This window comes from Pleurodeles waltl, chromosome 9 (assembly GCF_031143425.1).
Source record: "Pleurodeles waltl isolate 20211129_DDA chromosome 9, aPleWal1.hap1.20221129, whole genome shotgun sequence".
Classification (NCBI taxonomy): domain Eukaryota; kingdom Metazoa; phylum Chordata; class Amphibia; order Caudata; family Salamandridae; genus Pleurodeles; species Pleurodeles waltl.
The window spans coordinates 750483008-750497641 of record NC_090448.1 but is presented as its reverse complement, the minus strand read 5'-3'; the positions used below and the strand labels follow the sequence as shown (position 1 = coordinate 750497641).

The window sequence follows — 14634 nt, the reverse complement described above, 5'->3', positions numbered from 1 at the left end:
ACGTATTCCCCATTTTCCAGCCACTCCCCTTTTCCCTCCTACATTTACTACCAAACATATACCTATGTGTGTGAAGAGCTCTGCCATTGTGGCGGAATTTCCGTACAGAAAATAGATGGAGGTTTGTGACTAGCATTTTGTAGGAAGTGATTAACACTATGGTAGTACTTCTTCATGTTGTACAAAATGCAGTTTGTGAATAGGCTCCACAGACTACAACATATTATTGCCAAAAAGACCCTTGCTTGACCTTCCTTGAACAAAGTTAGCTTTCTTGTTCTCCAGCATACTAGGAGAATAATTTGGTACTCACCTGTGGCCAAGAACACATCTTCCCATCAAATAAGCTTGGGCCTTATTTTCACGAACGTCACTACAGACATCCTGTATCATCAAAGGCTGCCATACGCACTATGTTATAGCTTAACGCAAAACACAGAGGCCATCTTGTAAGCTCACATTTTGAGGCAGGCACAAAGGCTACAAAATCTATTGATTTTTTCCCCTAATTTTTATTTCAAACATTGTCTACATGGAGTGCAAAGACAGGTGCTGGGACGACAAGGGCGTCCAGTGCATAACAATTTTAAGGCGCTTAGGTAACTCCTGGGAAGGCAAATCTCTCATTTCGTACCAGTACTCAAAGGCACTATTGAAAGAGAGGCTTTAACCCCTCTTCATATTTCAGCTGCATTCTGCAAAATCTTACAACACACATATAACACACCCATACACACACACAAACACACATAAAATAAATAAACTTAAAACTGAAGTTTGTAAAACATTTCGAAGTAAATGATCCGTCTACTGGTGTCTCTTTCCTGGATCTTGGAATCCACTGAGTGCTGGGATCACACCACTGTGCTGATTTTATTGTGTTGTGTGGCACACTGTCCTTGGCAAAGGCCTTTATGATGAAATAGTCCTTCGTGAAAAGCAGTCCTTTTACTTTGACTACCTGCCTTCCATGATCAGTCACTCCAACCATGCTCTCCCCAAGTGGCTTACAAATGGATCTTCTACAGTTGTCTGTATGCTGGTACTTTCGCCATTAAGGATACAAGGATCAAGCGGGCTGGAGGTATACAATATATTGGGAAAGGCAATTGTATACAATGTCTGCTCCAGGAAAGTAAGGAAACAGTGCGGTTCTGGAAAAGAAGCCATATTGGCACATATCTGGAGAAGAGAGAAACTGTGGACAGCACAAGGCCTAGCTAGGAAATAAGGAGATCATGCCTAAAGTGAGAGACAGAGTAGAGGGGAAACAAACTATAAATAAGACAGCTTGATCGGGACAGGGAGAGCACAGATCTCCTCTTAAGGATAGGTGAGGAAGGTCAAATGTGTAATGAAGTGTAATGGAAAATCCATTTCAAGAATACACTAATTTCTCATCCACTCCAAATACTTTGTAATTCCTATTTTCACAACTAACAGTGGAGTGAAAAAGGATGAGAAAAGGAGTTAATAGGGCCTGACACTTGCAAGTCTACAGCAAAATCGGGATTTATAAAATTGCAAAAACCTATCAGCCCCCAAAGACTTCGTCCACATTTCCTGGCACTAGCTATATTTGTTTTACTCCCATAGTTTGTTTTTATCACTCCTCCACCCCACCCACTTTTATCCTGGGTAAGAACCATCTAGGCCACTGGAAAGTTCAAGTGAAAACATTTGGAATATTCTGGCACTTAGAGTAGCTTAATGGATGCCTCTGGGCCTATCTTGTTCATAGGAATAGGGATGAAGAAGGTGATGCAGATGTGTTTCCACTGGTTGGTGTGGATGGACTCTAACAAAGTGATGTACCATTTATTTATCTTTGGCTGGAGTTGTAGCCCAGCTGTTGTTCCACCAATTAGTAGGAGTCAGACAGCAGACATTAGTTGTTCTCTCATTAGTAGGAGGCAGGTTAGGGGAAGCAGATTTGCAGGAATTGGTGTCAAGGCTGTTTTCACTGTTGATAAGCTCGAAGTAGGTGGTTTCGGCAGTGGTCCCTCTGACTGGAGGTACAGAGTAACTGGTGGTGCTTGGGCGATGGATAATCTGGTTTCTAGGGCAGAGCTGCATATGGTGACTTTATGCTGTAGTTGCCTATAGAAGTGTTAGGGCCACGAGGTGGTGTTATGGTCGTCATTTTCTTGGTCTGTAGTTAGTACAGAAGGCTATTTTATGGCTTTAGGGTCCCTATTCTCCCTGGCCAGGGAGTGTTAAGGCTAAACAAAGTGGTGCTTTTTTACGGTTGGCTGTTTACGGTTGTTGGCAGTAGCTTAGTGGGAGATGGTGTTGTAGCTGTCACTGTCTGGTTTGTACACATTGGGTTGTATGGGACTGTGGTGTGGAGGTTTCACCGCTTGGTAGGCTGAGGATTGGAAGACATGGTTTCTGGCTTTTACTGTCCCCAGCTTCTATGATTGGTGTGGTAAGGCCATAGAGTGTGGAGATTTACAGAAAGTGGCAGGAGAAAAAGATCAGAGTCCTTATGGTCTGCTTGTTCCCCTACCAATTGTGGCACTTAGAGTTCATTGTAGCAGCACTAATCTACAAATCCTCTGTTGACTATGGCACAGCAAGAGTACTTATGGACACATTCTTTTTCGATTCTCATATTGCTCTACTGGCTGTTTTCCACAGAAATGGCAAAACATGGCTGCTTTAGCTGATCCGGCACTTCTCTTTTTTGCTGTATTTCCTGCGCCTCTGCTCCAGACCTCGCTCTAGACGCTCATCTTCTTCCACTGCCCTACAGAGCAAGAAAAACAAAAAACAGTCATGTTCCAGCTACGAAACAAAGGATTGCATTGAGTGAACAGGTTTCAACTGAATTCACAGTCAATTCGAGCTGAGCATTCCTCCTTGGAGATGGGCAGACACGTTCCCAATGCAGAATTAGGACTTAATAAGTCTGCGAATACTCATGTGAGAAAACTACAGGAAAATTGAAGGTAGAAGGAAGGGTGTGATGGGAGTTATGAAATGCCTGCACACGTAGGAGGCTTAAAGAAACTGTTATGTTTTGTGGAAGAAACCATACTTTGTCACAACCAAAGATAACACTAGCAGTACCTTCCTTTTACAAGTAACTACAAAAACTGCCTATTAAGGCAAAGGCTTTTTTGACTGGGAATGCTGGGTGGAGACTGCCTTTATCAGAAACATTGTGACTAGGTAACTTTGATGAATTGGCACAGGACCCATAAAAAATCTTTGTTAGGTCTCCAAGAAGGAAGACACACACACTTCCCCCCCTTTGCCACCACCAGCATCTCTTATCCCATACAACCCCATTACCTGTTCTCTCTAGGTATAGAAGTTATATTGCATTTCAGAGAGTATATGCTTGTGTTAAAAAGTGCAGAAATATATTAAAGGACTCCAACAGCGATGGCCTACTTCAACATAATGGGGCATATTTAAGAAAAGTGATGCTGCACACAGTGCAGCGCCACTGTTCTTGCACCTCTTAGCGCCCCCCTAACGCCACCATGTGTGGGCCGGCTTTGAAATACGGCACACCATGACGGTAGTTAGGGGACTAGCATCTGAGTTTTAGACGCTAGTCCTGCGCTTTGCAGGATTAGTGTAAAAAACTCTGATACTAATCCTGCAAAGCACCCAGAGACCCATTGTAAGCAATGGAAGCCTCCTTTTAATGTCTGCACTGAGCAGGCGTTAAAAGTGCTGAAAAAAATGGCGCAAGGAAATCTCTTAGATTTCCTTGCGCCTTTTTTTAGCCCCCTTTGCATACATTATGTCTGGCGCAGGCATAATGTAGCTCAAAGGGTTATAAAGTGGTGCAATGCATGCATTGCATCATTTTGTAAATATGGCAATACGTTTTTGGCCTTCTACCGCCACATTAGCTTAAAAAAATGACGCTAAAGTGGTGTTGGAATGGTGCTAAGGGCTCTTAAATATGCCCCATAGTCCTTTAGCATATGTGACACAGGTGATTGATAAGGGGTATTTAGACACTCAGGCCTTTAGCCAATGTGATTCTGCCATCAGGCCACACGGGCGGCCTGGACCACGCCAGCCCTATTTTGAGTTCCCTTCTGGGCCGGCAGGCGGCAACAGTGTTTCCATCCGCCGGTCCAGCGGGGAACAGTGCCTCAACATTGCAGCCGGCTCCTAATGGAGCTGGTGGCAATGTGGCGGTGCAGCGGATGCAGCAGCACCCATCGCGCATTTCACTGCCCGTAATTTGGGCAGTGAAATGCGAGATGGGGTAGTGCAGGGGCCCAAGGGGCCTCTATTCTGCCAGCCTTTCCATGGCACTAGCGGATGGGGACTTGTAATCCCAAGGGCAGCGCTGCCATGGCAGATTACAACCACTGGGACTGCCAGGCTGCAGGCTGGCGGCAGGCTGCCAGTGTCGGCGGTTGGACAGTGGTGGCTCTGCCACGGGCATAATGTGGCGGTCTGACCGCCACTGTGACCCTGACGGTCTGGTGCCAGGGTCATAATGACCCTTTTAATGACAGGATCCTCCATCTTGTGTTCACCTGGGTGTATGAATAGGGCTCAGTGAGGGATTGTCACATTGAATGTGTGAAAAAGTGATGAGATAAAGTAAAATGCTTGCAGGGGAGTTTGCTCAGATTTCTCTCCCCTGGTGTGGTAAGTCTATACATCTGTGAATCTTACTCCTCATTAACATATTAAAAGATCTTTAGAGATATGGGATGGAATAGTTTCTTACCTGTATTTCCAGTTCTCTCGTAGGGGTATTTCCATGATAGTCATAAGCACAGAATAGTTCCGTACGCCTGCGGGAACCCCGGAGCACTGTTCTGAAGTGTGTTCTTAAGTGTAGATGTTCGCCTTTCTTGAGGAAGGCCAGCAAAGTCACTTAAGAATGTCAATGTGCAGCCTAGAGGAATGGCTACAAAGGCCAAATTGTTCATTCTTTTGGTTGACAAAAAAGGATACTGTAGTATAGATATACATTTAAAAACATGTTTATTCTAGAGATGAAGTAGAAAACATCTTTCACAAACCTTTTTACAACTTCAAAATAAGGATGAAACAATGCAGGGCAGTGTAGCCCATAGGCTGCCATTATACAGAATGTAAATAGAGATGTGCCTTTAAGAAGAGAAAGTCTTCCTGTATCCCATCATGCATAGCAAAAGGCAGTTGCCTCAGTTCTTTTTGTAGGCTTGTAATATGACATGAAGAAGTCTGAATATATCTTTCATTATTACTATTATTATTATAGTTATTATCATGTCAACTCCACTGGGGAGGAGGGAGGGTTGCTTATGACTATCATGGAAATACCCCTACGAGAGAACTGGAGTTACAGGTAAGAAACTATTCCTTCTCTCGTAGGGGATTTCCATGTATAGTCATAAGCACTGAATAGATTAGCAAGCCCATCCCAATAACCGCGGTGGAGTAGACAGAACAATAAAGAAACAATAAATCACGCAAAGAGATTCTTAAGAGAGGCCTGTCCAACCTGAGCATCTGTCCTAGCATCCGAATCAAGACAGTAATGCTTAGTAAAGGTGTGGACAGATCTCCATGTAGCCGCTTTGCAGATTTCTGCTAACGGAATGTTTCTCATCAAAGCAGCAGTTGCTGCTTTGCCCCTAGTGGAATGGGCCTTAGGCCTGCCATCGAGGGATTTATTTGCTAACTGATAACAGAATAAGATACATGAGATAATCCACCTGGATAAGGATTGTTTGGAGGTGGCCAGACCTGTTCTAACTGGGCCATAGTTAATAAACAGCTGTTGTGATTTGCGCAATGATTTTGTTCTATCTAAGTAAACTTTTAAAACCATCTTAACATCGAGAGAATGTAGGGTTCTCTCAGCAGGAGTAGATGGATTTTGGAAGAAAGTCGGTAAGGAGATGGTCTGGTTTACGTGAAAGTCTGAAATGACTTTAGGTAGAAATTTAGGATGTGTTCTCATTGCTACTTTTGAGGAATGTAAAACCGTACAAGGTTCTTGAGCGCAAAGGGCCTGGATCTCACTAACCCTGCGAGCTGAAGTGATTGCTAAAAGAAAGGCAGTTTTCCAGGAAAGATGCTGGAGGGATGCCTTGTGTATGGGTTCAAAGAGGTGTAGCATCAGACGCAAAAGGACTATATTAAGCTCCCATGGAGGAGATGGACGTATAATAGGAGGAAAAACCTTTTTTAAACCTTCTAGGAAATCTTTTATGACTGGAATCTTAAAGAAAGAGGTTTGGGAAGGACTTTTCCTATATGCTGTTAGTGCTGCAAGGTGTACTCTGATTGATGACAACTGTAAGCCAGACTTCGCCAAGTGTAATAAATATGGAAGAATAGCTTCTTCTCTGCATGTTGGTGGGTCAAAGTTCTTGTCCGAACACCATACGCAGAACCTTTTCCATTTGAAGGCATAAGCTGTTCTTGTGGAAGGGCGTTTTGCCTCCCTTAGAATCTCCATGCAGTACTGAGGAAGATTAAGGTGACCATACTGCACTAGCTCAGGAGCCATGCTGCCAAATTCAAAGACGAGAGGTTGGGATGTTTCATCTGGCCTCGAAACTTCATGAGAAGGTCGGGCGGCAAGGTAATCTGATATGTCGACGGAGTGATCGGTGAAGAAGGTCTGGAAACCACCACTGGCGTGGCCACTCCGGTGCGATGAGAATCATCTTGGTGTTGGAGTGGGACAGCTTGAGGAGGACTGTCGGTATCAGGGGAAGCAGTGGAAAGGCGTAAATAAATTTTCCTGACCTGTTTATCCACAGGGCATTCTCCAATGTTCCTGGATGGTTGTACCTGGAGGCGAAGTCTTGGCATTTTTTGTTTTCTGGGGTTGCGAATAGGTCTATAGAAGGGGTACCCCACATGGAGAAGATGGAGTGGACGACGTTGTCGTGCAGAACCCACTCGTGGTTTTCGTCCATTGCTCGGCTGAGGGCATCTGCCTGGACATTCTGTATGCCCGGAAGGTGAGTTGCTACTAATGTTAAGTTGTTGGCTAGAAGCCAGTGCCAAATTGTTTGGGCCTCCGTAGACAGAGTCCTGGATCTGGTGCCCCCTTGTTTGTTCAAGTAGTACATGGTGGCCATGCTGTCTGTTTGGAGAAGCAGAGTTTTCGCAGTCAATGCGGGGAGGAAGGCCTTGAGCGCAAGATGGGCTGCACGTAACTCTAGGAGATTGATGTGATATAGTCTTTCCCTCTGCGACCAAGAGCCTTGAATCTGAAGGTGATCCATATGCGCTCCCCATCCGAGCAGCGATGCATCCGTGACTATGGTCTGAGTGGGAGGCTGTTGATGGAATGGCATCCCTTTCAGGAGATTGTTCGGAGAACACCACCACTTGAGGGATTGAATGGCATGGGGAGAAAGAAGGATGCTGTTCTCCCAATCGTCTACTAGTTGAATCCATTGATTTTCTAGGCACTCCTGTAAAGGTCTCATATGGAGGCGAGCGTTGGGAGTGAGATAGATGCAAGACGCCATCGACCCCAGGAGAGAGGATATCTCTCTTGCAGTGGTCTGAGGGATTTTCTCGAGCAGCTGGCACTTCTGGAGGATTGATAAACATCGTTCCTCCGAAGGAAACACCTTTGCATGAGTGGTGTCGATGATGGCGCCTAAGTAGTGCAACCTCTGTACAGGTGATATCGTGGACTTGGAGAGATTGACCTGAAGACCCAGTCTTTGGAGTAGTTGGTAGGCCCACCTGAAGTGCTGTTGGGCCTCTAGGTATGTGGATGCTTTTATGAGCCAATCGTCTAGATAGGGATAGGCGAAGATCCGGTGCTTCCTTAAATGGGCTGCCACCACCGCCATGCATTTGGAAAACGTCCTCGGTGCTGACTTGAGGCCGAAGGGTAGCACTGTATACTGGTAATGGCTTTTTCCGACGAGAAATCTTAAGAACTTCCGATGTTTTTTGACCACGGGAATGTGGAAGTAAGCGTTGCGGAGATCTATTAAACAGAGCCAATCGCCTTGATGAAGCTGGGGATAGATTTGGTGTAAGGATAGCATTCTGAATTTTTCTCTGCGAATCCATTTGTAGGCTATTCTTAGATCGAGAATGGGTCGGAACTCGTGCTTGTCATTTTTTGGTACCAGGAAGTACCTCGAGTAGATTCCCTTTCCTTGCTGGTTCTTAGGAACAGGTTCTATCGCGTTCTTTTGTAATAGGGTTCTTACCTCTACTTTGAGAGCGTCGAGGTGGTATTTCACCGGTTTGGGTGGAACAGAAGGCGGAGGGTTTATGAACCTGAGACAATAACAATTCTGTACAATATTCAGAACCCAGGCGTCTGATGTTATGCGTTGCCACTCTTCCAGATGATGCGAAATACTTCCCCCTACCGGAGTGGGTAATGGAGGAGGGGGAAGTGAGGATTCAGGGTTTAGACGCCGCTGTTTGACGACCTGTTTGGGCGGTTTGTGGTGTGGAGCGACCCCTTGTTTGTTTTCGCTGGGTTGAAAAAGGTCTCTGGTGTTGCTGGTGCTGGGATCTCGGAGGCATCGACTGCGGTGTTTGAAGCCTTTGAGTTAAGAATCTACGGTGGTAGGGACGGAATGTTTTCCATTGTTCTCTTGGCTTCTCGATGCCCACTGTCTTCAGAGTGTCTAATTCTGTCTTCATCCTAGACATCTCGTCGTCAGCATGAGACCCAAACAAAGTGGAACCTGAAAAAGGAAGGTTTTGTATCCTCTGTTGCGCTTCTGGCTTGAGTGAAGTAAGGCGTAGCCAGGAATGTCTTCTTAAGGATATGCCATGACAATAACTATGTGCAGATAACACGGAGGAGTCTGCAGCGGCGCTAATCACTTGGTTGGAGACCATGGCGCCTTCCTTTACAATTTCTAAGAAATCCTCCTTTTTGTCTTTAGGAACACAATCAGAAAATTGCAGCACAGAATCCCAAAGGGCGCGATCATATCTGCCCAACAGGGCAGTGGCACTAGCCGCTTTCATGGTGATGGCTGAGGTTGAGCAAACTTTGCGGCCTTCAGCATCAATCTTTCTACTCTCCTTGTCAGATGGAGAAGAAGACAACGGAGATGTTGAATGCAACTTTTTAGCAGCCACGATTACCACCGAATCGGGCGCTGGATCCGCTCTCAGAAATAGAGGGTCCTGCTCCGGAGGACGGTATTTCTTTATGAGTCTGGATGGAGCAGTCTTGGTTGTGGACGGTGTAAGGAAAATGTCCATTGCCGGTTCAAGTAACCCTGGGACCAGCGGTAGTAATGGTCTAGACGAAGATCGCTGGTGTAATGTCTCAAATATGACCGAAGTTGTTGGAGTGGGTACTGCCAGAGGGATGTTCAGCTTGGTAGCACCGCTAATTAACACCTCTTGAAAAGTATTCACATCATCTATGGGAGAAACTCTCGGAGACGGGGAGTCCGATAACGTCGGAGAGTAATCTCTTGTGGATGAAGAGGAGTGTCTATGGTGGGAACGAGGAGACCTGTGATCCGAGTCATGCCGATGACTGTGTCTAGATGCAGAGGAATGTCTCGAAGAATGACATGATCTCGTGGATTCTGCAGGAGTCACTGGGGCGGCCTCCGAAAGAGGTACCGGCGGAGGAGCTGTAGGTGCCAGAGGTGTCTGTGGTAGAGGAGATGGCTGAGGAGAAGGCTGAGGTGAAGGTGCCAAGATAATCAGAGAAGCCGAGGATTCCGAGCTGGTATAGACTCTCCTTGGTCTCTTTGAATGCCTTCTCGACGCCGACAAGCTTCTCGACGTCGAAGTACGACGCCGACGTGTACGTCTCGACGTTGACTCCTCTCGCCATTGAGAACCCCTCGACGGCGATCTGCCTCGACGTCGGTGGGAGGACGTTGATCGTCTCTGACGGCAAGTACTGTCTCTCGACGTCGATCTTCCCCTTCGCGTCGACGGTGACCTGGACCGGGAACTTCTCGACGGCGAATGTCTACGCCGTCTCGTCAATGATAACGCTCTCGACGGTGAGCGATGCCTCTTCCTCGACGGCGAGCTGGTTCTCGACGGCGAGCATGTCAGTGCTGTTCCTGTCTCGACGTCGATGCTCTTGATGTCGTCGGGGACCTGTGACATTTTTGAGCAGATCTGGAAGCTGCTTCAGAGGACAAAGTGAGAGCCCTGGTAGAAGACTGACCTTCTCCTCGCTCTGTGGTGGATTGTCCCCTCCGTCTACTGTCCTCCTTGGCTTGAAGACGAATTTTCTCCCTGTCACAAAAGGTGCGCCTGGAGAAGGTTTTACAAATTTCACAGGTATCAGGTTTATGAGATGACGGCAGGCAAATAATACAGACTTGATGTGGGTTTGTTTTGGCCTTCTTCCTGCCACAGCTAGGGCACTTATCAAAAAGAGAAGGCATGCTGGTGGACAAAAGCCTCAAATTTCTATCAGAATTTGACAAATAACGACAGAAAACATTCACTCTGGTTGAAAAAAGTCAAGTGAAAATTAAATCCAAAGGATTTTTGTTGAATTCTAGTCAAAAAACCTATAAATAGGTGGAGCTCAATGCTTCAGAGTCCTGTCAGAAGGAGCCGGAAAAAAGAACTGAGGCAACTGCCTTTTGCTACGCATGATGGGATACAGGAAGACTTTCTCTTCTTAAAGGCACAGCTCTATTTACATTCTGTATAATGGCAGCCTATGGGCTACACTGCCCTGCATTGTTTCATCCTTATTTTAAAGTTGTAAAAAGGTTTGTGAAAGATGTTTTCTACTTCATCTCTAGAATAAACATGTTTTTAAATGTATATCTATACTACAGTATCCTTTTTTTTTTCAACCAAAAGAATGAACAATTTGGCCTTTGTAGTCGTTCCTCTAGGCTGCACATTGACATTCTTAAGTGACTTTGCAGGCCTTCCTCAAGAAAGATGAACATCTACACTTAAGAACACACTTCAGAACAGTGCTCCAGGGTCCCCGCTGGAGTGCGGAACTATTCAGTGCTTATGACTATACATGGAAATCCCATACGAGAGAACCATAGTGATTGTCATATGGCCTAAGTGACCTATGTGGAGGCACTAACATGAATGGACAACCAGAGGAAAGGACAAAAGTGATCTTAAGCAATTACGTTTGCTGGTGTATGCTTGTTTGTACTCTTAGGTGAAAAACGAGCTCTCACATATGTGAAACTATAAGCAGTCCTGCTCCTGAGAAACAGCTGAGGGCCATTATTTATGTTTTCATTTTTGAGAAAGATACGCCTACTTTTGGAGTCTGTGTCTTCAAAACAAAAAAAAGGTTGCCAAACAGGCAAAACAAACATGGTGCCTTTCCTAGTGCCACCACACTACCGTCTATGCTAAAGGCTGACAAATTCCTGGATGTCTACTGGCAATCTCTTAATAACGTAGGAGCCAGAATAGTGGCGGCCATGGTTTATACTAACCAAGTGGGCCAGAAGTACCCCAGCTAGATATTCAAACTCTGTGCAACAATATCCAAGCATGCAGTAGGATTGAGGTGCAGTGGTTGAATGAGCGGATGCATGCATTAAAACATTAGGAGTGCTTCAGGCCCACTTGAGATACATTAGCAAAGATCTATGTGGGCCCCAGTTCTGGAGGAGTGTTAGGTGCCGCAGGCATTAGCTAAAAAGTAGGACTCACCGTCTTTCCTTGATATCTAGGTCCCGCACCAACTCATCTCGCTGGTTGACCAGTGATACGAGCTCCTCAAGTAATAGCTGCTCGCGTTTCTGCTGGGCCTCCGTCTTCAGCCAGTCTGAAAGAAAAAGACCCAAAATTTGCTTAGATGGCAAAACGTACTGTGATTGTACCATCCCATCAACACACCCAACCTCTTCCTTACTCACAGTCCACATTATCCAGGCCCTTATTACCTTTATTCTCCCTTTCTGTGGATTTCTAAACCTGCCAAAACAACAGACCTTGAAAGCCTGTCTGCCAGACAATGACCACATTTCCTGAAGAGCCCTCACCCTGGTTCAAAATGCCCGTTTTGCCTCAGACAGACAGGTACTACCTCCTACATGTGTTTGTACAACTGGTGCAATGCAATCCTTCCTTTCTGTGATTCTCCTAAGTGGACCAATCATGTGTGGTGAAGGGTTCACAAATAATATGATTTCCTTATGGGATGTGGAGTCTGCTCGATTCCAGGTTAGTGCCATCACCACATCCTTCTTCCACACTCTAAGGATGCTGAGGAAGATCTACCAGGGGCTACCAAATAACACCAAGAAAACCGTCACCCATGATTCATCACCAGCAGACTGGACTATAGGAACTCTCTTTACATCAGAATCACCAAGCATCTGACAAAAAGAATGCAGCCCATCTGAAACGCAGCAGCCAGACTTGCCTTCAACCTCCCACAGAGGACACACATAACACCACTTCCTCTTGATACATAAGCATACACAGTGCAAGCTGTTTACCCACATTCAAAGCTCTAAACAATTCGGGCCCAGCCTACCTGAACAACAGCATATTTTTCTGTCAACTTTCCAGCCCCTCTGCTCAACCATACTCTTACTCACACACGTGCCACACATAAATAGATGCAGAACCAGAGGTCAAGCCGTCTCGTACATCACTCCTAATTTGTGGAACGATCTCACACTACACATCAGCATCTCCTCCTCTCATCTTGAATTCTGAAAGAAGATGAATCCTGGCTCTTCAAGTAACTGTTCTCCCTGCCCCAGAGATTAGCCTCATTCACCTGCACAACGCTAGGATACTCTCATTGGTGCACTTTATAAAGCGGCATAACATAACATAACATTCCCAGCAGTCCACCCTTTACAAAGCCATGCAGGCCTGATCTGAAATCGGGCAGATGGCCAAGTTCCCACAAACATTTAAGGCTGTAATCCTATAAACTTATAGGACCCGGTCAGTACAAACCCTGAGTCATCACCTCTAAGCACCAACCAATAGCCAGTGAAATATATTGACAATGAATAAGTGGTTCAAGGTATACTCCACCAGTTCCACTGCCCTCTTGTACAGAGGAGACAGATATATCACATCTTGTGTGTATGTGCGTGAGTAGGTGGAGGGCATGGGTCGATGATCCAACCAGTTTGATTAGCATGGGAAAACAACCTTCAGGGTCCCTGAATTCTGAGCTTATCATGAGTGTCTCTTGCATAAGATAACATGATCATAATGAGGAGGCACAAGAGAATGGCTAATTAGGTTAGTAACATGCTAACAGGCCTAGAAATATAATACTACCAACCGGAGTGTCACATAATAGCCATAAGATAAATCAGCTGGCACAACTAATTAGGGACTTGTCTGATGAAACAACAGCTGCCCTACGGAACATCACAGAGATCCATCAGATAAGTAAGCAGGCACACAATGTACAGGAAGAAGGATTATGGGATTCCTTCAAAGCCCATGTAGAGCCAAATTTTTGATTCTGATTAACAATTGGATAAATGCCTGGAAACCTCTATGCTTTTGAAGAGTGAAAGGCTCTCACTGGTTGTGTATCCTTATGCAACATGCATAGTAACATGTATTGTAATATATAAACCCTCGTGCAAACTTCCGCCTTTCAAGTGAGTCCAGGATGGCAGTTGCTTGTCTCCTCACAGCTACTCTTTACAAAGTTACACTTTGAATCTTACTTCCTGTGTGCTTAATAAATTTAGGTTTCCACGCACCACTCTCCCTCATCTATGAAGATGGATAATGGTACTAAAAACGCACCCATGTTTTTAATGATTTTATGGGAAACTTCCACCCAAGGGAATTAAACATGGTGTATGTTAAACACCATTTGACAATTTTTTAACAAGCTAGGATACAGCAGAAATGCCATTTATCAGTGTTGCTGGTGAATATGGGAGGTTGTTCTGAAGTTGTGATATAGTACATACTTCTGTTTTCAGTACTGCTAGCAATACAAACACAATGACGTTTAGTAATGACAAGTATGATTTTATAGGATATTTCTGTAGCGCAAACCTATCCAAATGGCAACAGAGCATTCCACGTGGTCAAGGACAAGCCTAAAGATAAAAGCAATAGGAGAGGAAGCTTGGTTGTGGGCAATGCATTGTGATGTGTGCCAAGAGCTGGCAAAAGTTAACCATCTCAAAAGAGCAACAGAGACTTTCAGATTGCAAAAAGCTGAAAGCAAACTTTGATGCAGTAGACACAATGTCTTTCTGTGCCACTAGCCAGTGCATAATGATAATAGAAAGTAAAGTAATGTGTCGCAGTAGACATCTTGACTTTCTGTAGTGCTGAGGATCACTGACAGGTCACACAGAAGCACTTCCTGTCATAAAGCCACAGGCAGCAACAACAGTAAACATTTAGATGGTTAAAGCCATCTTGTTGAGCATTCCAGCAAGGTGTCTTGAAATTGATCCTGTAAGGAAAGGTTCTGAGAGGCCAATATTTAGAAGATAAATAACAAAGAGGTTAGTGTGGATTGTTACCTCTTGAGAAAACAATCCGAGTTCCTTACAATGCACTTGTCCACACATCCCTTAATGCGATCTAATTTCTTCTCACCTCTTATTTTTCTTCCATATTATACCTTTCACTTTTGTCAGTCATCCGTTTGCACTCAATCGTGACATGTTCCTTTTCCCTTGGTAGCTATCTTTTGCTTTCTTACATATTTTAACCTGTCCCCTTCATTTGTTCTTTTGCCTTACC

The 14634-nt window shown here is 45.0% G+C and overlaps 1 protein-coding gene across 8 annotated transcripts in view; it reads right to left on the bottom strand.

Annotated features, from left to right (window-relative positions):
- Nucleotides 1-492: 492 nt before the first annotated feature.
- EHBP1L1 (EH domain binding protein 1 like 1) overlaps nt 493-14634 on the bottom strand; it is a 239038-nt gene continuing 224896 nt past the window's right edge. For 7 of the 8 annotated variants that reach the window (XM_069207892.1, XM_069207894.1, XM_069207889.1 and 4 more), the window contains 2 exons: nt 11596-11710; nt 493-2749 (listed from right to left, as the gene is read on the bottom strand). In XM_069207892.1, coding sequence (XP_069063993.1) covers nt 2662-2749; nt 11596-11710 — 203 coding nt within the window. In that variant the 3' untranslated portion in view covers nt 493-2661. The remainder of the gene's footprint in view (nt 2750-11595; nt 11711-14634) is intronic. The other variant, XM_069207888.1, reaches the window with a different exon arrangement.